The 23,293-nt window shown below is 39.3% G+C and overlaps 2 protein-coding genes, 1 long non-coding RNA gene and 1 pseudogene across 15 annotated transcripts in view; all 4 read left to right on the forward strand.

Annotated features, from left to right (window-relative positions):
* NFU1 (NFU1 iron-sulfur cluster scaffold) overlaps positions 1-9,060 on the forward strand; it is a 28,440-nt gene extending 19,380 nt beyond the window's left edge. For 9 of the 10 annotated variants that reach the window (XM_082426100.1, XM_082426094.1, XM_082426104.1 and 6 more), the window contains 2 exons: positions 6,355-6,529; positions 8,898-9,060. In XM_082426100.1, the coding sequence (XP_082282226.1) occupies positions 6,355-6,529; positions 8,898-8,942 (220 nt within the window). In that variant the 3' untranslated portion in view covers positions 8,943-9,060. The remainder of the gene's footprint in view (positions 1-6,354; positions 6,530-8,897) is intronic. The other variant, XM_082426103.1, reaches the window with a different exon arrangement.
* LOC309643341 (intraflagellar transport protein 81 homolog pseudogene) lies at positions 4-6,348 on the forward strand (annotated as a pseudogene). The gene has a single exon. The product of its transcript is annotated as an intraflagellar transport protein 81 homolog pseudogene (transcript).
* A 9,269-nt stretch (positions 9,061-18,329) lies between the features above and the next one.
* GFPT1 (glutamine--fructose-6-phosphate transaminase 1) overlaps positions 18,330-23,293 on the forward strand; it is an 81,996-nt gene continuing 77,032 nt past the window's right edge. For all 3 annotated transcript variants that reach the window (XM_082426009.1, XM_082426011.1, XM_082426010.1), the window contains exon 1: positions 18,330-18,720. In XM_082426009.1, the coding sequence (XP_082282135.1) occupies positions 18,345-18,720 (376 nt within the window). In that variant the 5' untranslated portion in view covers positions 18,330-18,344. The remainder of the gene's footprint in view (positions 18,721-23,293) is intronic.
* Positions 19,128-20,751, forward strand: LOC309643420. Its single transcript, XR_014253733.1, has 2 exons — positions 19,128-19,852; positions 19,898-20,751. It is a non-coding gene; the product is annotated as an uncharacterized lncRNA (long non-coding RNA).

Consider the following 23,293-nt stretch of genomic DNA (forward strand, 5'->3'; position numbering starts at 1 on the left):
GTGCTCATCTTTCTACCTGAGATCAGATATATCAGTACTACAGAGCCAATTTTCATTGTAGCAGTATACTTTTGGTTTGTCTCTGAGGTTGTAGTAGAGTTAACAAAATAAGTATAAGTTAATGTAAACCAAAATAGGTAACCATGACAATTGAATTTGAAGCCTGTACATTCTCTATATTCACTCAAAATATATAACACTCCATCTAAACATAATGATTTATCTTTCATGGTCACCACTTGGGTTTGATATTGTTATAATACCAAATTTCTTAGAAAGAAAAAAATGGCTTAACAGTGTTTGGGAGAATTGTGAGGAGAGGAGCACCTCTTTTCAGGCTGCTGCCCCAAAAGAATAAATTTAAATGAGTAGAGAACCATAGGCTTCCACTTTTGCTTGTAGCAGACCAGTGGTCCTGCTGACAATTCCCAATAAAGCTAGATAAAATACAAAAAAAAAATTTTTTTTTTTTGTTGGACAGTATTAGATAGCTGCCAAAGCAAATAAGGTCCTGTAGAGAGGGGAAGCACATTGAAATTTCCCTTGGGGCATTTGCTAATTCTTGTTTTGAGGTTTGAATATGAGAAGCTGGTCAAAGGGCAGTCACTAAGAATCAGAGAAACTATGTTGCTTTCAGCAAATTTGTAGAGATGGGAAGACAAAAATTAAAATTCTGGGTTACCAATGAAGCTTTGACTTTAAAGGGCAAGATCCCAGAGAAAAGAAAAAAATAAGCCTTAATACTCAGAAGTTCTCCCCACATGGCCCTTACTTGTTCTTAGCTATGGAGGGGAAGAGACTAAGAAGTCAAACAAAAAGCAGTTGAAAAGCTGAGCAGAGTTTTGGCAGTTTTATGGTGCTGGGGGTGGTGACAAAAATTGGAGTTTAGGATCTGTCAAGGAGTGTGGGGCCTCAAGGAACACCCAGGCTCTCAGTCGGGCTCTCTAGAGGACTGTACCCTTGAAAGTGGACAAACCAGAGGTAGACCAAGCCTTACAAAACTGTAGTCCAGTATTGAGTGAACTTAATTCCACAGCGGGTTGAGCTACTGCCAAAAGATAGGGTGAATCCTTTCTGATGTAATATAATCCTGAGTCACTTCAGTTTTTCATATACATTGTTCATCATTCATTGTCCAAAAATTACTAGGCATGGAATTTGGAAACTGGACCAAGAGAAAATAAAACAAATCCATAGATAACCTAGATGTGAGAGTTATCAGACATGATCTTTAAAATAACTGTGAATAAAATGTTTGAGAAAATAGAAAGTGAGATGAAGAATTTCATCAGAAAACTGGAATCTATAAAAAAAACAGTAATTCTGGAACTAAAATATATAATAGCTAAACTTAAGAACTCATTAGGTTAGTTGAACATCACATTGGATACTGTTGGAGAGAAGATGAGTGTACTGGAATATAAGTCAATAGAAAATATCCAGCTGAAGCACAGAAAAGAGAATGGAAAATACAGCAAAAAAGTATGAGAGACGTAGAATATATGGCAAAAAAGGTCTCACAATGTCCTGTAGGATTTTTAATATATCTAGAATTAAAATGCATGGCAAAGGGGACTTCCCTGGTGGTCCAGTGGGTAGGACTCCAAGCTCCCAATGCAGGGGGCCTGAGGTTCGATCCCTGGTCAGGGAACTAGGTCCCGCATGCATGCCGCAACTAAGGAGTCCACATGCCACAACGAAGATCCTGCGTGCCGCAACTAAGACCTGGCTCAGCCGAAATAAATTTTTTAAAAGAAGGGTTAACCTACTAAAAAAAAAAATGCATGACAAAGGTATAAAAGATGGTGATAAGTATAAGAGTAAGTGTTCTTTGGAACTTCCCTGGCGGTCCAGTGGTTAAGACTTCGCCTTCCAATGCAGGGGGTGTGGGTTCGATCCCTGGTCAGTAAGCTAAAATCCCACATGCCTCGGGGCCAAAAAACCAAAACATAAAACAGAAGCAATAATGTAACAAATTCAATAAAGACTTTAAAAATGGTCCACATCAAAAAATCTTTAAAAAAAATAATAAAAAAAAAGAGTAAGTGTTCTTCATTCTTGGCATTATCTGGGAATTGATAAAAGTACTAATTTATATTAGAGTCTAAGAAATCAAACAGGCATCTTGTGTAATAAACACTAAATCAATAGTAAAAGACTGTGTATAACCAAGCCAATAGAGGGGAAAAATGGAATAATAAAAAACAATACGGGGACTTCCCTGTTGACACAGTGGTTAAGACTCCACACTTCCAAAGCAGGAGGCCTGGGTTTGATCCCTGGTCAGGGAACTAGATCCCACATGCGTGCCGCAACTAAGAGTTCTCATGCCGCAACTAAAAGTTCACGTGCCACAACTAAGGAGGCTGCCAGCAGCAGCCAAGGAGCCAGCAAGCCACAACTAAGGAGCCCGCGAGCTGCAACTAAGGAGCCTGCCTGCCACAACTAAGACCCAGCGCACCTAAATAAATAAATAAATAAATAAATATAAAAAAACAATACTTGTTTAATCCAAAGTAATGCAAAATGATAAATAATAAGATGGTACTATAAACCCAAACATATTAGTAGTTATATTTTAATGTATGTAGGTTGATTAACAAAATAAGATTGTCAGATTGGCTATTAAAAAAACCTATATGCTGCTTATAAGAGGTATACACCTTAAATACAAGGACACAGAAAAGTTGAAAGTAAAAAGATGAAGAAATATATAGCATGCAAAAAATGAATAAGAGAAAGCTGATGTAGTTATTACAGATATCAGACAAAATATACTTTATAGCTAAAGACATTACTAGCAATAAAGAGAAATCTTTCATAATAATAAAAGGGTAATTTCTATGAGGAATATATACCAATTTTAAACTCGTATACATCTAATAACAGCTTCAAAATAAATGACTATTTGAGAGAACTAAAAGGAGAATTAGATAATCTACAATTACAATGGGAGACCAACACATCTCTCTCAATAACAAATATAGCAAACATATAAAATGATGAGTTGATATGAGAGTTATACACATGATTAACAAAGTTGACTAAATTGACACACATAGGACATTGCACCCAACAAGAACAAAATATTTATTTTCTTCAAGTGTACATGGAAGATTTACTAAAATAGGCTGTATTCTGAATCATAAAGCAACGCTGAACAAATTTTAAGGATTGAAATCATTGAGAATATTGTTTTCTACAGTGAGATAAGCTAGATTTCAATTTCCAAAAAGGTATCTACAGAATCTCTATGTATTTGGAAACTAAACAATGGTCTTCAAAAAGATCCATGGTCAACAAAGAAATCACAAAGGAAATTTAAAATAGAATATCTGCATGACCTTTGGGTAGGCAAATTTTTTTTTTGACAAGACAAACTAAGGGAAAGACGTATAAATTGGACTATAATAAAATTGTGACTTCTTCATCAAAAGGCATCATTTACAGTGAAGAAGCAAAGCACAGATTAGAAGATATTTATATATATGGCAGAATATATTTAAAATCTCTTACAAGTTGTTAAGAAAAAGACAAACAAATAGAGACTGGAGCAGTCTCTTCACAAAAACACTGGAGTAGTAATTCACAAAAGACAATAACCGACTAGAGCCCAGATGCCTCCTGGGGGGGGAAGTGGTTTCGTGAGGAGAATTTGAGTTTAAATTATAAGACCTAATTATGAGTGATCAAATCAAATTCATCGTGGACAATCTCAATAAGGAGCCTTTTAGGAAGAACTGTAACTTAATCACATTTGATTCCCTGGAGCCAATGCAACTATTACAAGTTCTCAGTGATGTTCTGGCTGAGATTGACCCAAAGCAAGTTGTTGATATCGGAGAGGAGATGCCAGAGCAGACAGCCAAAAGGATGTTGAACCTTCTTGGTATCCTTAAATACAAACCTCCAGGAAATGCCATGGACATAAGTAACTTTCGTCAGGGTCTGGTGATTGGAAGTAAACCTGTAATTTACCCAGTGCTCCACTGGCTTCTTCAGAGAACTAATGAACTGAAGAAAAGAGCATATTTAGCTCGTTTTTTAATAAAACTTGAAGTACCAAGTGAGTTTCTTCAGGATGAAACCGTGGCTGATACCAATAAACAGTATGAAGATTTGATGGAAGCCTTTAAAACTTTGCATAAAGAATGTGAGCAGCTCAAGACATCTGGATTTTCTACAGCAGAAATAAGAAGGGATGTCAGTGCAATGGAGGAAGAAAAGGATCAGCTCATTAAGAGAGTTGAACGTTTGAAGAAAAGGGTGGAGACAGTTCAGAATCATCAACGGATGCTTAAAATAGCAAGGCAACTTCGAGTTGAGAAAGAGAGAGAAGAATTTCTTGCACAACAGAAACAGGAACAAAAGAATCAGCTATTTCATGCAGTGCAGAGACTGCAAAGAATACAAAACCAGTTGAAAAGTATGCGCCATGCAACAGCAGATGCGGAGCCTGAAAGTTTAATGAAGAGGCTAGAGGAGGAGATAAAGTTTAATTCATATATGGTAACTGAAAAATTTCCTAAAGAATTAGAGAACAAGAAAAAAGAATTGCATTTTTTACAGAAAGTGGTTTCAGAGCCTGCTATGGGTCATTCTGATCTTCTTGAACTTGAATCTAAAATAAATGAAATGAACACACAGATCAGTCAGCTGATTGAAAAGAAAATGATGAGAAATGAGCCAATTGAAGGCAAACTGTCACTATATAGGCAACAGGCATCCATCATTTCTCGTAAAAAAGAAGCCAAAGCTGAGGAACTTCAGGAGGCAAAGGAGAAGTTAGCTAACCTAGAGAGAGAAGTGTCAGTGAAGACAAATCAGACCTGTGAATTTGATGGCACCGACGTTTTGAAGGGAGATGAAGGGACACGGGTTCGAGCCCTGGTCCAGGAAGATCCCACATGCCGTGGAGCACCTAAGCCCGTGCGCCACAACTACTGAGCCTGCGCTCTAGAGCCCGTGAGCAACAACTACTGAGCCCATGTGCCACAACTACTGAAGCCCACACGCCTAGAGCCCGTGCTCCACAACAAGAGAAGCCACCGCAATGAGAAGTCCGTGCACCACAACGAAGAGTAGCCCCCGCTCGCCACAAGTAGAGAAAGCCTGCATACAGCAACGAAGACCCAACGCAGCCAAAAATAAATAAATAAAATAAATTTATTTTAAAAAAACCAACCCCCCCCAAAAAAAGACAATAACCAAATGACCACTAAACATGAAAAAGTGCTCATCCTCATCAGTCATTATGAATATTCAAATTAAAACTACAATGAAATACCACTGCAGATCCACTGGAATGGTTAAAATTACTAAGATTGACAGCATCAATTGGTGGTAAGGATGTGTGGAGCAACAGGAATTCTCATGTACTGCTGGTGGGAATATAAGTTTACATAACTTTGGGAAACTATTTGGCAGTATCTACTAAATCTGAACATATGCCTATTCTTGATGAGCAGTTCTACTCTCAGGTACATTCCCAGCTGTAATATATATGTATACCAAAGGACATTTGCAAGAATCTCCACAGCTGCACTATTTGTAAAAGCCAAAAACTGCTGTTAACCCAAATGTCCATCAACAATAGAATGGATAAATTCTGGTATATTCACTTAATGAAATACTGTGCAGCAGTGAGATTGAATGAACTATTACTATATGCCACAATGTAGATTAATCTCACAAAGAGCAAAAGAAGCCAGATTAAAAAAGAGTTAATACTTTGTGTTTTCTAAATGGAATTTATAAATTATAAAGTTAAAAAATAGGCAGAATTAATCAGTGGTGATAGCAGGGAGGATAATGGTTACCATTGGTTGGGAGGAGTGATTAGAAGGAAGAACGGGGGAACTTTTGGGGTTGTAGTGTTCTGTTTCTTGGTCTAGAACAAATGTATGTTCACTTTGTGAAAATTCACTGAACTGATCATACATGATTTATGCATTTTTCTGTATTTATATTTCAATGAAAAGTTTAACTAGAAAAAAAAAAAGCCAGCACATGTCCGTCTCACTCTGTTCACTTAAAAGAAGTGAATGAGTATATCTTAGGTAATCAGTATAATTTTTAGGAAATTTGAAATCTTAAATGCTTAGAAAGATTATTAATAAGCAAGATTAAAATGTAATAAGCAGATAAAGTATTTGTATGAATGAATTTTGGCATTTTATCTGAAAGTTAAAAAAAATTACAAATGAGACTAGCTGCAGTTACTGTTCTTGATTATAAAAGTAGCTCTAACTTTGTGCATTTATTAATATAAAATCTAAGCTCTGAGTTGTATTAAATTTTTTTGACAAAAACTTCTGTTATTTTAAATATATCACAAATATTCTGTGGCTACAGGCCAACTGTGCAGGAAGATGGAGGAGATGTAATCTATAAAGGCTTTGAAGATGGCATTGTACAGCTGAAACTCCAAGGTTCTTGTACCAGCTGCCCCAGTTCAATCATTACTCTGAAAAATGGAATTCAGAACATGCTGCAGTTTTATATTCCAGAAGTAGAAGGTGTAGAACAGGTATGCCAATATTGTATGACAGTTTAGATTTAATATTAAAATGAATTTTTTGGAAAGAAAAATTCATGACCTGACATTTTCTTCCAGGGCTATATCGTTGTGTTACCATTGTTATCAGACTTGCAGGCTCCTTATTTAAGAATTAACTTTAGTATTATGAATTACCTACTATGTGCCCAGCGTTTTTACAAGTATTACCTCATTTATCTTCTAACAACGCAGTGTAATAATATTAAGTAAGTCATTTCCATTTTGTACATGGGAAACAGACTCAGAGGGCATACTGCTGCTCTAGAAAAGTTATGAAAAGGGGATTCAAAACATGATGAAATTTTATAGATGAGGTTTAGAAATCTTTAGTGGAACAGCTCCACTACTTCGTATTTAAACACTTCTTGTTCTTAAATGTGCAGGCAAGAAGCTCATCAAGAAATCATACTTTGTTGTACAGTAAAACAGACTACTGAGTAGAGTAATAGAGCTTTATCTATAGCCTGATGTCAACATTTTTTCTGCCCCAAGATATCTAAGGAATATAGTACAGTACTTTCTCAGAAGTGATAGTGACCTTCACTGCAGTAATTCTGAAACAAGAGGCATGGCCTTATGGAGAGAGATTATCAAGTAAGGAAAGAGCGTATGGAAATTAGAAATTTGAAAAAACTCTTCAGGTAACTCTGTGCCTTTAAGGAGAGGGCATCATCTCCTCTCAGCTCCTGTGAGACTCACTCATCTCTGGGTAGTATTTAAACCTGTCCTTTTGGTACAATACATGCTGTCTCCTCTTTGAAGTTCTTATCAGTCCTTCACTTGGAATTAAGCTGTACTTCTGTGCAAAGCTTCTGTGTGTCTGTTTCAGCTTTCTGTTCAGGGGTAATTTCCTTGAGAGGTTTGTAATCGTATCTAGGTCTTTGTGTTCTTCAACATTTTAGCCTTGTGTGTTGTAAATGTTGTTTACATAGTTTGTATTAAATAAATGTTTAGAAACATTAAAAATTTAGGAACATTTTTGCCTAAAATAGAAGTTGATTGACAAAATTTTTTGGATTGGGTGCTGCTGAGATTGGATATAAAAACATCAATTCCTTGGAAGTAAATATCCATTTTTTACTCAGCCCAGAAGAAACTATGAGGGAATTGTTTTTCCATTGATTGTTTCAGATCAGAACCAGATTCATCTGGATTTTTTAAAAATTAATTTTTGTTCCATTTTCCTCTATATGCCTTTTTTTATATAAATTTATTTATTTTACTTATTTTTTTTTTTGGCTGCGTTGGGTCTTCGTTGCTGCTCACAGGCTTTCTCTAGTTGCGGTGAGCGGGGCAACTCTTTGTTGTGGTGCATGGGCTTCTCGTTGCAGTGGCTTCTTTTGTTGCAGAGCACGGGCTCTGGAGTGCAGCCTCAGTAGTTGTGGCGCACGGGCTTAGTTGCTTCACGGAATGTGGGATCTTCCCGGACCAGGGCTTGAACCCATGTCCTCTGCATTGGCAGGCGGATTTTTAACCACTGCACCACGAGGGAAGCCCCTCTACATGCCTTTTTAAAAAATTACAGTAGTTAACATTTTGGTCGATTGACAAAGGAAGGTTTTTATTCACTTGTCCAGGGTGGGGTGATGAATTGGCAGTTGGATTATAAACCTGAATTGGCATTTAATTATAGTAGGTATGGTGAAGAGAAAAAATAGTCTTAGGTTTATATAACTCTTTTCCTTTCCAAAGGAGTTGGTTTTTAGTATCTGAGTAAAATATTAACTCATGAAAAGATACTAATCCTTTCTTTTTTTTCTTCAAGTATTCATTAGTATCTTTCTTAACTTACTTGAAATGAGAATCTTCACATTCTTCTAAGGTTTAAAATGAACTTTTATGTCAGTAAGACCAAAATAATTAGTTGCTAGTATATTTTGTTTCTTTACCTTTTTTAGGGATTCATTTTTCTAATATGTATTTTTACAATAACAATTTGGTATAGCTCCCTAGAATATATTTAAGGAAATGAGATGCTTTTGGAAAAAAAAGCAAAAATATCAGTTATATATATTAGTCATACAGCTAGGAAATACCAGTTATCATTATAGTCTTCTCTGTCCAGCTGAGACTCTGCTATTGGAAGCCTCCTTTGGGACAAGGAAAAGAGACCAATGTTTTATTTAACTTGCTAATATTCAGTTTGCTTTTATGTTGTTAGAATATCAGGTTATGATGCAAACCTTGTGCTTTGGGGGCTGTTGGTAGATTTATTCTTATTGGATTGGCACGCATTGTTATAGATTAGAGTATTTCAGGTAAGCAAGTAATATTAAAATCAGGAAAATAGCAATTTCTAATCCTTAATTCTTAAGTTCTCTTTGTTTTTTTGTTTTAGGTTATGGATGATGAATCAGATGAAAAAGAAGCAAACTCACCTTAAATTAATTTGAGTTTTCTTTGGGCCCAGCAGTTGGACTTGTTGATATATATACTAAGCTATTATTATTAATCTGCTAAGGAACTTGAGGATTAATAAAATATACCCTTTCTTCAGAGAATGATATATAAATATTGCATGTTTGCTGTACCTCATATGAGTTATTTATAACATCCTGAATCATCTTCTGCACACATGGATTTTATCCAGGGATATTTTTATTTTTGTTCTTCATTTCTCATGGTTCCTTCTTTGCATAATGTGTGAAGCAGTTTAAAATACATCCCCCCCAATCTAATTTATTTACTTTTTTAATACAGAAGTAAATAGGGAGAATTTTTTAAAGATATTCTAAAATGGCTAAGCTTTTTATGAGATGTTTGAAACTATGGTTACTGAATTTTTACCTTGTTAAAAAAAAACACTAAACAATTTTAGTTTTAAAATGGTATCTGCCTAGTAGCCCCCAATGTAGTATCACATAACTTCCCACTGAAAGACCAAAAAAAAAAAAGAAAAATCATAATGCTGAAAACTGATGAAGAACCAAGTTCTAGAATGTAGACAAAATTTCCATTGATTACAAGACAGAGCAGGCTGAATTGAGAAAAACTGCCTTAGTATTCTCAGGCTTTACCTTATGATACAAAATCTGTCTGAAAAAAAGATGTGAAACTGCTTGGTCCTTCTACTGGCTTCTCCTGACTCAGAGATCTATAATCTGTACCATGCCAAAAATTTGGATGGTTATCTTTCTACCATATGTGTACTGCTTTTTCAGATAGCCCAAGTAGCAAATTATCTTTCTCTCTTGTTTTTCTATAGGAATTCAGATTCAACAGTTCACAGACAGTATCAGGAAAGGAAAGATAGGTACCTTGCATCTTTGGAATTCTGTTCCCCCAAAGTACTGAGATTAAAATAGGGATGGAAACAGAAAGAACTCTGGCAATTGTGAATGCTGGAAAGAGAAGTTTTAATTTTTGTTCTTTTGGTTCACAGAACCAGGCATTGCGGTTGGAGAATTTGTTTCCTGAGCCATTATAGATGAATTCAGGTTAGACTATGGGAATTACTATGTAAGGTAGGCACATTAATCTGCTGAAGCTACAAGAAATTGAGATTGTGGAGGAGATGCAGTTAATGACAAGTTTTGGGTCTGGCCACGAAATAAGTGGCTGAGGTGAGTGGGGGATTTAGTTACTGGAAGAGGAAATCATGGAACAGAGAGGCCAAGTTATTGGAAAGATTTTCTACAAAAGGGAGCAACCATGAAGAACAAGGAGGAAAGGTGGAGAAGAACATTCTAGGCATACAGAACGGTGTAATCAGAATCTGGAAGCTGTGGAATGTATTTGGGAACTGCAAGAAGCTGAGTAGGACTTGAGTGGAAGGTGGAAGGGCTTAGCTGGAAATGGTGCAGAGGTAGGCATTGGGTAGTGAGGAGAATGCTGCAGACACTCTTGGTTGCCTACTCAGCTTACACCCCTGCTTCTTACTGAGAGAGGCCCTCTCAATTATCATTTGCTTGCAGTGTGCCCACGGAAGGTAGGTCTCACTCAGTCCCAGGGGATAAATTATAACTAGTTTAACTGGGACATTTTAACTCCTTTTTTCTTTGCCAGTCATTAGTCTGGGTATGGACATATGACCCAACTCTGCCTATGAGCTGTAAGAGAAAGTCTGTTGGTGAGCTCTGGAAAGGTTTTCTTCCTTGATAGAGAAGAAAGTTTATGTAAAGAAGGCTCTTTTCCTATCCATTCCTTTCCTTCCTGCTTGGTATACTGTAATATGAAGACTTGATGTCCAAGGCTCTGACAGTCAGCTTGTGATCATGAAAACCAGCTCACTAAGAATGGCAAAGAGGAAGGAAAACAAAAAAGGGGGCCTGGATCTTTGAGGACACTATTGACCTTTGAGCCAGCCTGGGAACCACCAGTGTTCAGAGTATCATGTGAGATAAAAGTTTTTCTTGTTACATCAGGTATTCTGTCATTTGAAGCTGATTGCCTTCTAACAAAGAGCCTGGTAAATCATGGAGAACTTGGTAAATAATTTTACTGCTTTTTTATTTGTGGCAGTGCCAAATGTCAATCTTAAAATGATAACAAATTCACATTTTTAAATTAATTGAGCCACTTTTTCAATCAAAGATTAAATTAGGTGTAGTTTAATCACGTAATAGTTTTACATTTTGAATGTTTAAGTTATATTTAATTTCCTCCCACATAACCCTGAAGAAAGAATGTAATCATTCACTGTTAGTTGTGTTTCACTAAAAAAATAAAAATTAACCCCCAAAATGTGCAAAATGTTTTTACATGAAATATTCTTGAAAACACTTGTTGGGACTTCCCTGGTGGGCCAGTAGTTAAGACTCCACGCTCCCAACGCAGGGGGCCTGGGTTCGACCCCTGGTCGGGGAAATAAGATTCCACATAACACAACTAGCCCGTGTGCCACAACTAGAGAAACCCACGCGCCACAACGAAGACCCAGCGCAGGCAAAATAAACAAACTAAGAAAAAACCAAAAAAACTGGTTGTCTTAACAGAAATTAAAAAAACAAAACAAAAATACACTATAACTATGGGACATTTCAATATGTATTTGAAACTGAGATTATTGGCCAAAGCACCTGGAGGGTTTTTTACTAAACAAAATTAGGGTGAAGCCTGTCAAGGAGTGGGTAATTTCCCCCTCTACCCCTTTTGAGTTCTTGTGACTGGACTAACAATAAAATTGACACAAGATAGATTAACAGGAGAAAAAGAAACAAATTTTAATTCTTGCACACAGAGGTCTCATAGTAATGGGACCTAAGAAGTGGCCAAAGCAGTTAGCTTTTACATTTTTAGACAAAATTAATTTGAGAGGAATTGACAGAACAAAGAAATTTAGGTTTGGGTGCTAATTAATAAGGAATTTAAACAGTTTGGACTTGGGTAGTGAGTTAGGAAGGAAATAACAAGGTTTGTTTAGATAGTCTTTTGGGCTGAATTCCCTATCTGGTGATAAGGATGTCTTCCTACCTCCCAGTACAGGGAGGGCGCCTGTCACATGGAAGATTTATTTCCTACTTTCAGGGAGACAGGAGGGTCAGAGTCCCTCTTGTATCAGCCATTTCTTAAGTAACTTTAATTCAAAATAATATGACATTGAGGCATATTTTGAGGTGCCTGCCGTGAGCCCCACCAAGCCCTATACAGAATGATAAGGAGCAAAATATATAAAAATAGACTTTCATTGAGCATTCACTATGTGACAGTGTTCCCAGTACCTTATATTTATGAAGTCATTTAATCCTATGAGATGGGTAACTATTATTGTCCCCATGAGGCACAGAGAGGAGAAGTACATATTCCATTGCCATAGAAATTAAGTGGAAAAGCCAGGAACATGGACCCTGACATTCTGGCTGCAGAGCCTATGCACATTGCCTTTAGGGAATTGGACCCTCGCACCTTTCCTGAGTATTCCTACCTCAGGGAAGGGAAAAGCATTCCTTGTCTTCATAGGTGCTGCTTCCTAGTGGACCATCTTTTACTTGCCCCAGACCATCATGGGCCAAATGTGTACATTTGTACACATTTGTGTGCATATGTGTACATTTTTTTCATGCAGGAATATGAAGCTGGCTGCTCTCCAGTCCAGTGGGAATTTACATCATCCCTTTGGGAAACCCCAGTCTTATACTCTGCTTCTCCACATTAGAGTTATCAATAATAATTCCACAGGGTGCTTGCAGTCTGCAGAATCGACTTTTGAAAGAAACTCTAGAAAACAGTATTCTTCTGTCTCCTTACATTTGGAGTCATCTTTCAGCTCTAGGCAGCTCCCTGAATGGTCCACCTCTATTTTGGCTCTGATCACATCCTAGAAGATAGAAATAGTAGATAGATAGGACCAGGTAATCTCATGGTTTCCAATTTGTTGACAATTTCTTGGCAGTAGAATGAGTTTCTTTCTAGCAGAGGTAGAAAACTCTGCCCCAGGTTCTGCCTACTGGGGAAATTTGGAGCCATCCTGGAGGCGAGAATTGGGGAATGTATTAATTCTAGTTGGAGTCAGCACCCTTTGTTCTCAAGCCTGAGGAGTGAACATCTTTTGTTAGTGTTTTCCTGGTGTCCTTTCATTCTTTTAGCCCTTTCCTTTGAAGAACTTCTACCTATTCCTGACTCTATGTGGCTCTGGTGGAACTGTCCAATCACCGTGTCCTACCTTCTTTGCCACCAGAGTGGGGCATATGACTCACTAGACCCATCAGAACCCTTGCCTAGAATATAAAAAGTGAGGATGGAGGAATAGCCTCTCTCCCCTTGGACTGCAAGCTGTAAAGATGTGATTCCAGAGCTGTTTTAGGGTCTTTTCCCTGTCCATGAAGTCAGAGAGAGAATCAAAGAGAGTTCTGACAACATTTTTTGTGTGCCTGGATATAGATGTACCTGAAGCTGTTTGTATGTCTGTCCTTTCCAATTACATTAGCCAATAAATCCCCCTCTTCAGCTAGTTTGAGTAAGTTTCTATTATTTGTCATTGAAAGCTCTATCCTCTAGAAATTTAAAATAAATACATATATTCACGTTGAGGAAGTCAATAAGATGACCCTTCGATGGGTGTATTAGTCGGGCTTTCTAGAGAAACAACTAGTAGGGGGGAGAGAGGGAGAGAGAAATTCATTTTAAGGAACTGGCTCATGCAATCATGGAGGCTAGCAAGTCCAAAATCTGCAGGATGGGCCGTCAGGGTGGAGACAGGGAAGAGCTGACGTTGCAGTCCAAGTCCAGTTCGGCTGGGGAATTCCTTCTAGCTCTGGGGAGGTCAGTCTTTTGTTCTATTCAGACTTTCAGTTGACTAGATGAGGCCCATCCACGTAATGGAGCTCATTGTGCTTTACTCAAGAGTCCACTGATTTAAATGTTAACTTCATCTGAAAGCATCCTCACAGAAACATCCAGAATATAATATTTGACCAAATATCTGGGCACTCTAGTGCAAACAAATTGACCTATAAAATCAACCATCACAGTGGGTAAAGTTTGCCTTCATCACCAACTTATTTCTGATTCCTGCTTCCATAATTTGGCCTCCTTTCTCTGGCATTACCATACTTAGTTCCACATGCCCTTATATTGTCCCTTTCTTGCCCAGTGTCATCAACCAACGTAATCTGTCCAGGTCTGCCTTCCTTCTAATTTCAGAATTATCTTTATTTTATCCCCATCAAAGCTTGCATTTCCTAAGTGACTTTTTCACACCTGGTATCCAAATAAAAATAATCTCATAGTTACACTCTAAAATGTAATAGATGATAATGACTTAATGTAGATCTCCTTGGGCAGGGAGAGGTGTTCTGCCTTAAATATGTTTGTACAGGTGGAGTTTAGGCAATGTGATAGGGAAGAAGTGGAGGTAATTTTGCACAAGGGAACTTTCTGGTTCCCTTATAATCCTATTTTGTGAGTGACTCTCTAGTCCTCTATAGTCAAGCCCTAACTCACATTTGATTCCCTTCTTAATGCTTCCTTTTAGAAAGGGCAAATACACAGATGCAAAGTTTAAGATAGGATTCTTCTTTAGGGAACTGCCAATAGGTTAAAGTATAGCTAGACTGTTAAATGCTTGAATACAGTGGTGGGAGATGATGCTGATAAAACCAACAGGAGTGAGATCTGAACTACCAAGGGTGTGTGCATAGGAGTCTGGACTTAATCCTGCAGGTGAAGGATACCCACTGAATTAGAAGCAGGGAGAAACAGGATCTGATCTGTGTTTTTGAAAGATCACTCTGGTGTGAAAGTGTCTAGGATGAACTGGGGTAGTGGTGGAATCAAAGGGATTTACTTAAGGGGTCTTTCTGAGGCCCTGACTGGTGCCTTCTCTTCTGTTCATTGCTTCCTTCTCAAAGGCCTTCGTGGCTCAACCTACTTCTTTTCCCTTTGACACTTGCTACCATCTTCTCTGTCCACTGAAGTACACTTCTCCATATAACTCCATAAGAAGTGGGATATATATGCCCCTGCTTCCCATATTTTTGTAATGCACAGGGCTTTTAAAATGTTGAGATATAATTGACATATAACATTATATTAGTTTCAGGTGTACAATATGATTGATGTATATATTGCAAAATGATCACCACAATAAGTCTAGTTAACATCCATCGCCACACATAGTTAAAAATTTTTTCCCTTGTGAGGAGAACTTTTAAGATCTACTCTCTTAGCAACTTTCAAATATACAATACAGTATCATTAATTATAGTCACCATCCTGTACATTACATCCCCAGGACTTATTTATTTTATAACTGGAAGTTTGTACCGAGGCCTTTTTAATTTTAATAATTTTGTTGCTATCAATACTTATTATTGTAATCCAGATAAGGGATAACAAAACTCACAAATATGGGGGCATTTAAAAATCTTATAAAGCTATTTCAATTATGGTTCTTCATTTCTTTAGCAATGGCAATGAAATCCCTGATGGCCTTCAGGCTGCATGGCAAGGAGAAGGCTGAGAACCATCATATTCAACAGGACTAATCCCATGAACAGGGAAATGGATTTACATAAAAAGACAATGAATTACACCCCGTTACCATCATCATTATTATTATTTTTTTTAGTTCAGAACTTTTGTTCAGGAGAGAAAATCTTTTCCATTTCCTCGGATGTTTGAATTAGACCCAGATGTCTCCTTTCCTTCATAGGACATTTATTTTCTTCTCCTCCAGTCCTTACCCCCAAAGGTCCAGCTAAAGCAAAGCTATGTATAGATGGGGGGTCAGACAAAGTTCTTCCGTATCGGTGTCTTGATTGGCACGTGTTTACAAAGACTCTTTGTTGCAGTGGGTTGGTGAGGTTGTTCAAGGTTGGGCTGGGAAAATATTGACCTTCAAAGTTTCTTCCTTGAAACTGGTGCAAAAGCACCTTCCAAAATAGCTGCAGAATGGAGGTGGACAAGACAAATTGATAGTCATGATGGAGTAGAAAGCAGAAGAGGAAAGTAAGGGTTCATAGATTATTATAGTTTGAGCATGAGCACTTTGGTGATACCACTAACATTTTCTTTGTTCCATCAACAAGTTTTCTGGTGATGCACAAAGGTATTGTTTAAACTTCGGAATCATACCCTTCACTCCTTGGCAATATCACTAAGGTTCTACCAGAACCTCTTAGATGAGGGTTCTGAGGCTAATATATACACACACAGAGACTTTTTTTTTGCCTCTTGAATTAAAAAATGTGTTGTCTAGTAACAAACAGTTCACTGTTTTTTAACTTTGCTCTGGGTAATTTAGGAACCTGTTTAAGGGCCTGAAATATTAAAGGGCTTTCAGGTGAGTACTTTCATTAGTTAAATGTGACATTTTCCTTTCTTTCTTTCAGGACACTTATAAAAGGGCATCTTTTTCTTTCTCTTTTTTTTTTTTTTGAAAACAAACAACTTTTTATTGACATATAGTTGACTTACAATGTTGTGTGAGTTTCAGGTGTACAGCAAAGTGATTCAGTTTTATATGTATATTCAGTTTTATATATATATTCTTTTTCAGATTCTTTTCTATTATAGGTCATTACAAGTTATTGAATATAGTTCCCTGTGCCATACAGTAGGTCCTTGTTGGTTATCTATTTTATATATAGTAGTGTGTATATGTTAATCCCCAAATCCTAATTTATCCCTCCCCCCGTTTCCCCTTAGGTAACCATAGGCTGTTTTCTATGTCTGTGAGTCTATTTCTGTTTTGTAAATAAGCTCATTTATATCATTTTTTTAGATTCCACATATAAGTGATATCATGTGATATTTGTCTTTGTCTGACTTCACTTAGTTTGATAATCTGTAGGACCATCCATGTTGCTGCACATGGTCTTATTTCATTCTTTTTTTATGGCTGAGTAGTATTCCATTGTATATGTATATACCACATCTTCTTTATCCATGCATCTGTCGACGGACATTTAGGTTGCTTCCATGCTTTGGCTATTGTACATAGTGCTGCTTTGAACATTGGGGTATGTGTATCTTTTTGAATTAGCGTTTTCATCTTTTCCGAACACATGCTAAAAGGGCATCTTTTTCCCTCTAAGAAAAGCTGAAAAGCCCTTTGCTCATTTGATCAGATAACCAGCCATAGAAAGTCAATTCTGCTAAGAACATATGACTTTTTTCACTCCTTCAAAAACATTTTTGATCCCTTACTTTGTGCTAGGGTTTATACCAGGTGTTGGGTATGCAAAGACTTGTTCTACTCTCAAGAAACTTAGCTTTGTAGGGAAACGTATTAAAAAATCATAAAATATTGAAGCATATTGCTTTAAAGGAGGCAGCTCAAAGACTGAGAGGTTAATGACTCCTCCAGCCTCTCTGGGGGAAGACAAAAAGGGTTTCCCCCAAGAAGTAGCATTTAAGCCGAGATGGGGTGGGGATTCCCCAAAGAGTAACCAATATGTGCAAAAGATTTGAGAATGTTGGACCCGTTGGGAAACTACCTGTTCAGGGTAGAGTGTAAACGGCTGAAAGGTGGAGTAGGAAGAGAGCAGTAGTGTGAGGTAAGACCAGACATCTGGGATCAGAAGACCATGCAATGCTCTGTATGTCAGGCAAGTTTTTATTTGATTCTAGTCTTGGGCCATTAATAGCGTTATAATAACCATCTACATTTGACTAAAAATAGCATTTACATCTTCTTAAAGCAAATGCTCAGGTAATAAATTTTCAGAAACATCATCTCTCTCTCTGATTAAGTCTCTCTTGGCAGGACTTGTGCGTTAATTCATAGGATTAATAGTTCATGAGTCCCATGTAAGGCTGTCAAATCCAGGCAATTCCTACTGTCTGAGACGTGGGCCATCAGAAGTATGGGCCAGCAGAGCTTCTTAAGCCCAGGCGGCTAGTGCTGGATAGTTGAGCCTTACATTCGACCCCCTCCCCCTCTGCAAAAAACTGGGGGTTATGGAGGCAATGGATGGGGGTGGGAATGGGGAGCGGAGGGCTTTCGAGGCCAAGAATCTGACTTAGAGCTTAAGTTGGGAACTGAATCCCTGTCACCAGAAAGACTGGCCAGACCTGATTGGTACCTCTCTTCCCTCACCTCACTCAATTCTTTCCAATTTTTCTACAACCTTATGTCCTCCTTCCACCCTGACTTGTTTGTTTGTCCCCCAGGATCAGGCATCCTGCTTTCTTCCTCCTCTCTCCCCGCTTGGTGGGGCGCCGGAGCTTGGGGCCTTGGACTGCATTAGGCGCGTGCCCCAACGCTATTTGCTTTGGTAACAATTCCATCCTCTTTGTTAATCTCTCCATCGTCCCCTGCCAGCCGCCGAGTTCTTTCCCTCCCGCAGGGCAGTGCCTCCCGCTGCGCGCCCGGGGGTCGGGCGGCTCCAGGAACCTCAAGCGGATGCGGCCACGAGCCGGTGCCACGTCTCAGCCGCCAGCAGGCCAGCGCCTGCGTGGGCTTCGGGGCGGTGCGGGGCGGGGCGGTGCGGGGAGGCGGGACCTGCGCTTGAGCGGCGCGGACGCAGCCCAATGGGACCTGCGGGCGGTGGCGGCGGCGGCGCGGTGTGCGCCGGGGGGCGGGGTCCAGCGGCAGTTGCTGGCAAGCCCGGGAGGACGAGACTGCTTTCGTTGCCTCAGTCGTTGCATCCGTGAGGGAGTCGTGTCGGCGCCCCCCTGGCCCCCAAGCCCGCTGACCGCCCAAAAGGCTCGTGTGCTCTCCCGTACTCGCGAGCCGCTCGCCGCTTGCCCTGCAGGCCGTGCCTCCTGCATCATGTGCGGTAAGGGGGCCGCGGGCGGGGGGCGTGTTGCGGGGCGGTGCTGGGGTGCGGTGCGGGCGTCGCTGAGGCCGGTGGAGCCGGCGGGAGCGGGAGTGTGGAGGGTGCGAAGTCTGGGTGTTCGGCGGGGGGTGTCCCGCGGTGCCTGCGGGTGCTGGGGGTGGGGGCCGGCCTCTGGGAGCTGGAGCGGGGACCTAGGAGGGCACCTGAGAGGAGGGCGGGCCCTAGAGGGGATCTGGGGGTGCCGAAGGAGGCTTTGCGCCAAGAAGGGAACCAGGAGCGAAGAGCACTGTCTGAGTTGGAAAAGGAGCGAGGGCTGAGGGAACTGAGGGGTGGAGGGGAGTGACTTCAAAAGAGTCCAGCAGGTGAGGGAGGCAACCTGTGGAACATCAGGTGAGGTCTCCTGAATTTATCTCGCATTCTTCCAGGATTTACCTTTTAAGAAATATTTAATTTTAGTTGCTTTCTTTCGGACACGCCCAGCAGAAAATAGAACTGTAGCTAGAGCTACGACAATGACATTTCATATGATCTTACTTCCTGCCTCCCCCCATCTCAACAGAAGCCATTGCTAATCAATGCCTTGGTGAATGGGCCCGGAAGTGACCGTGGAGAGAGATCGTACATCATTTATTACTTGAATGTGCACCCATTTGAAACACTTACTTATGAGAAATATTGGTCTACATTTAATGAATGTTTTACTTAGAACAGTTAAAACATAAAGTTAGGCCCTTTTAGTCCATGTTTTGAGACTTAGTCGTTTTAATAATTAGCTAAAAGTGTGAGTTAAAGTTACAATTGTCAGAATTATATCTGAAATGACTGATATGCTCTAAAATTCGTATTAACTTGGCTATTGTCAGTAAAAAGAATTGAATTCTTACCTTCCCTATTGAAATTTACAACTGACCTTACCCCTGGAAGAAAGAACACTTTTTAAAAAAATTTTATTTTATTTATTTATTTTTGGCTGCGTTGGGTCTTTGTTGCTGCGCGCGGGCTTTCTCTACTTGCGGCGACCGGGGGCTACTCTTAGTTGTGGTGCGCAGGCTTTTCATGGCAGTGGCTTCTCTTGTTGCGGAGCACAGGCTCTAGGCGCGCGGGCTTCAGTAATTGCAGCACGCGGGCTTCAGTAGTTGCAGCTCGCGGGCTCAGTAGTTGTGGCACACGGGCTTAGTTGTTCTGCGGCATGTGGGATCTTCCCAGACCAGGGCTTGAACCCGTGTGCCCTGCATTGGCAGGTGGATTCTTAACCACTGCGTCGCCAGGGAAGGCCCAATAACACTTTTTTAAAGGGAAGTATGATTGTAATAGAATTGAAGCTACCTGGGAAACATTCTTTGTAGCCTTTTGCAAGAGGAACTGAGCAGGAGTAGCTTGTACTCATTAGTGTCTATTTTTCCTGTATTTAACTTCATGTTAATTTCAGCTTCTGGAATGAAGAGCAAGTTTAAATTTAGAGTAGATTAAAAAAAACCGCACAAAAACAGAAACAATTATAAATAGCTTGCTGAAATTATTAGTGGTAGAGCTGACTTTAGAATCAGTTACACTTTTGCAGTGTCTAGGTAGTAGAGTGGTTTTGCAAAAGACATAATTTAGTTTGGAGCTGTGAGGTAATGAATTTGCAATCCCCAGTGTGCTTGTTTAGTAATTAACTGTTACTGAGTGATGAGGTGTGCACCTAGTCAAGTACCTGGCTTTCCGGTTGCAGATCATTTCTTTATCTTGTTCCAGGAAATACAGACGTCAAAGTACAGTACTATAAAAGAAAAAATCGGATCTGGTTTAGAAAAGGTTCAGAAAAGGGTGAGGCTTTTAGGGTGGAGATTAGTTGTTAGGCGTTTTCACAGAGCCAGCATCCCCATGTTATGCTGCTGAGGAAACAGGTGATAAACAAGAAATAAAGAACTAGTTATGGGAACATATGTATATGTATAACTGATTCACGTTGTTATAAAGCAGAAACTAACACACCGTTGTAAAGCAATTATAAGCTAATAAAGACGTTAAAAAAAAAAAAAAAAAGAACTAGTATTTGAGGCATTTCTAAGCTCCTGCTTTTAACCTGGACCAGTTTTACATGATTCCAGGAATAGGGTCCAGAATTTCTCTCCTCTTTAATGTAAATTCTGAAAGTTAACTGTTAAGACAAAGGTTTGTCCTTATTTTCCTCCCACATCTTAATTATTGACATAAAATTTCTAGGCAGAGAAATTGAGTGGGAATGAGATTAGATGGGAAAATTTAGAGGTTTACTTTCTGATTACCTGCTGCTGGTTCAAGTTTTTCTAAAAGATTTCGTTTCAACATGGCAGAATGTTGAAGCAGAAGAACGAGGGCTAGCAATTCTTTTTGATAGCTTTTTCCAATCAGAAATACTGATAAAACTGTTACTATATTTATCAGGTTGTATCGGGATGTTAGTATGTTACTGAGGGGAAAAAAAAAGATTTTATGGTCAAATAAATTTGCGAAGCAACAGACTAAACAGTGTTGAGCTGGCTTTTTTTTTTTAATTGCAGGACTTTTTGGAACTTTTAATGTGCTAGTAAGCATTATGAATCTTCCAGAGAAAAATAGTGTATCTATTTTTTTAAATTTATTTTGTCTTCCTCTTATTCTTGGTTCTTTGGAATACACTTTGTCCTTTTTTTTTAAAAAAAGAAGGATATTTATTTTACTTTTTTTTTTTTTAAAGGAATTCCTTTATTTTTATTTTTTATTTATTTATTTATTTATTTTTGGCTGTGTTGGCTTTCTCTAGTTGCGGCAAGCGGGGGCCACTCTTCATCGCGGTGCGCGGGCCTCTCACTGTCGCGGCCTCTCTTGTTGCGGAGCACAGGCTCCAGACGCTCAGGCTCAGTAGTTGTGGCTCACGGGCCTTGTTGCTCCGCGGCATGTGGGATCCTCCCAGACCAGGGCTCGAACCCGTGTCCCCTGCATTGGCAGGCAGATTCTCAACCACTGCGCAACCAGGGAAGCCCCATTTTGTCCTTTTTAATCTGTTTTACTTTTGGCTTCAGTGAGAGAGTGTCAATTCACTTGAGTTACGCACAGCTCTTAACAGATTTTGCTGTTTTTTATAAATGTGGGATTATAACCTTCTGGTCCAATGGTGTATATAAATGATATTTTTGTAAATGAGATAATATTTAAAAACAGTAAGAGAGCTGCAATTAAAAAATATCCTGAAATGAATCCTTAAATTTTTTTTTGTAATTATACTGTGTAATAGCTTTGGGGCTAGTTGAGGGTTGCTAAGATTGGCTTCTAGGATAAATCATAAAACTATTAGTGTTAACATATTCTTAGAAATCATACTGGGTATAAAGTAGTTGTGAAAGAAAAGAATTATTGCTTAATGAGCATTTCCTCAGTTGTGTTCCCTGGAAAGGGGAAAGTTAATAGGTCCTGGTAATGAGCAGTAGGTGGGAAAGAGTTGTTTTGTTTTTTTTTTTTTTAATCTTTATTGGAGTATAATTGCTTCACAATACTGTGTTAGTTTCTGTTGTACACCAAAGTGAATCAGCCATATGCATACATATGTCCTCATATCCACTTCCTCTTGAGCCTCCCTCCCATCTCCCTGTCCCACCCCTCTAGGTCATCGCAAAGCACCCAGCCGATCTCCCTATGCTGTGCTGCTGCTTCCCACTAGCTAACTATTTTACATTCGGCAGTGTATATATGTCGATGCTACTCTCACTTCGCCCCAGCTTCCCCCCCCACCCTGTGTCCTCAAGTCCATTCTCTATGTCTACATCTTTATTCCTGCCCTGCAGCTAGGTTCATCAGTACCATTTTTTTTTTTTTTTTTTTAGATTCCATATATCTGTGTTAGCATATGGTATTTGTTTTTCTTTTTCTGACTTACTTCACTCTGTATGACAGACTCTAGGTCCATCCACCTCACTACAAATAACTCAATTTCGTTTCTTTTTATGGCTGAGTAATATTCATTGTATATATGTGCCACATCTTCTTTATCCATTCATCTGTCAGTGGACATTTAGGTTGGTTCCATGTCCTGGCTAGTGTAAATAGTGCTGCGATGAACATTGTGGTACATGTCTCTTTTTGAATTATGGTTTTCTCAGGGTATATGCCCAGTAATGGGATTGCTGGGTCATATGGTAGTTGTATTTTTAGTTTTTTTTTTTTTTAAATTTATTTATTTATTTTTGTCTGTGTTGGCTCTTCGTTTCTGTGCGAGGGCTTTCTCTAGTTGCGGCAAGCGGGGGCCACTCCTCATCGCGGTGCGCGGGCCTCTCACTATCGCGGCCTCTCTTGTTGAGGAGCACAGGCTCCAGACGCGCAGGCTCAGTAGTTGTGGCTCACGGGCCCAGTTGCTCCATGGCATGTGGGATCCTCCCAGACCAGGGCCCGAACCCGCGTCCCCTGCACTGGCAGGCAGACTCTCAACCACTGCGCCACCAGGGAAGTCCGTATTTTTAGTTTTTTAAGGAACCTCCATACTGTTTTCCATAGTGGCTGTATCAGTTTACATTCCCACCAACAGTGCTGGAGGGTTCCCTTTTGGGAAAGAGTTTTGTAACGCATAAGTTTCGGA

This window comes from Balaenoptera physalus, assembly GCF_965194825.1.
Source record: "Balaenoptera physalus genome assembly, chromosome: 15".
In the NCBI taxonomy this organism is placed as follows: domain Eukaryota; kingdom Metazoa; phylum Chordata; class Mammalia; order Artiodactyla; family Balaenopteridae; genus Balaenoptera; species Balaenoptera physalus.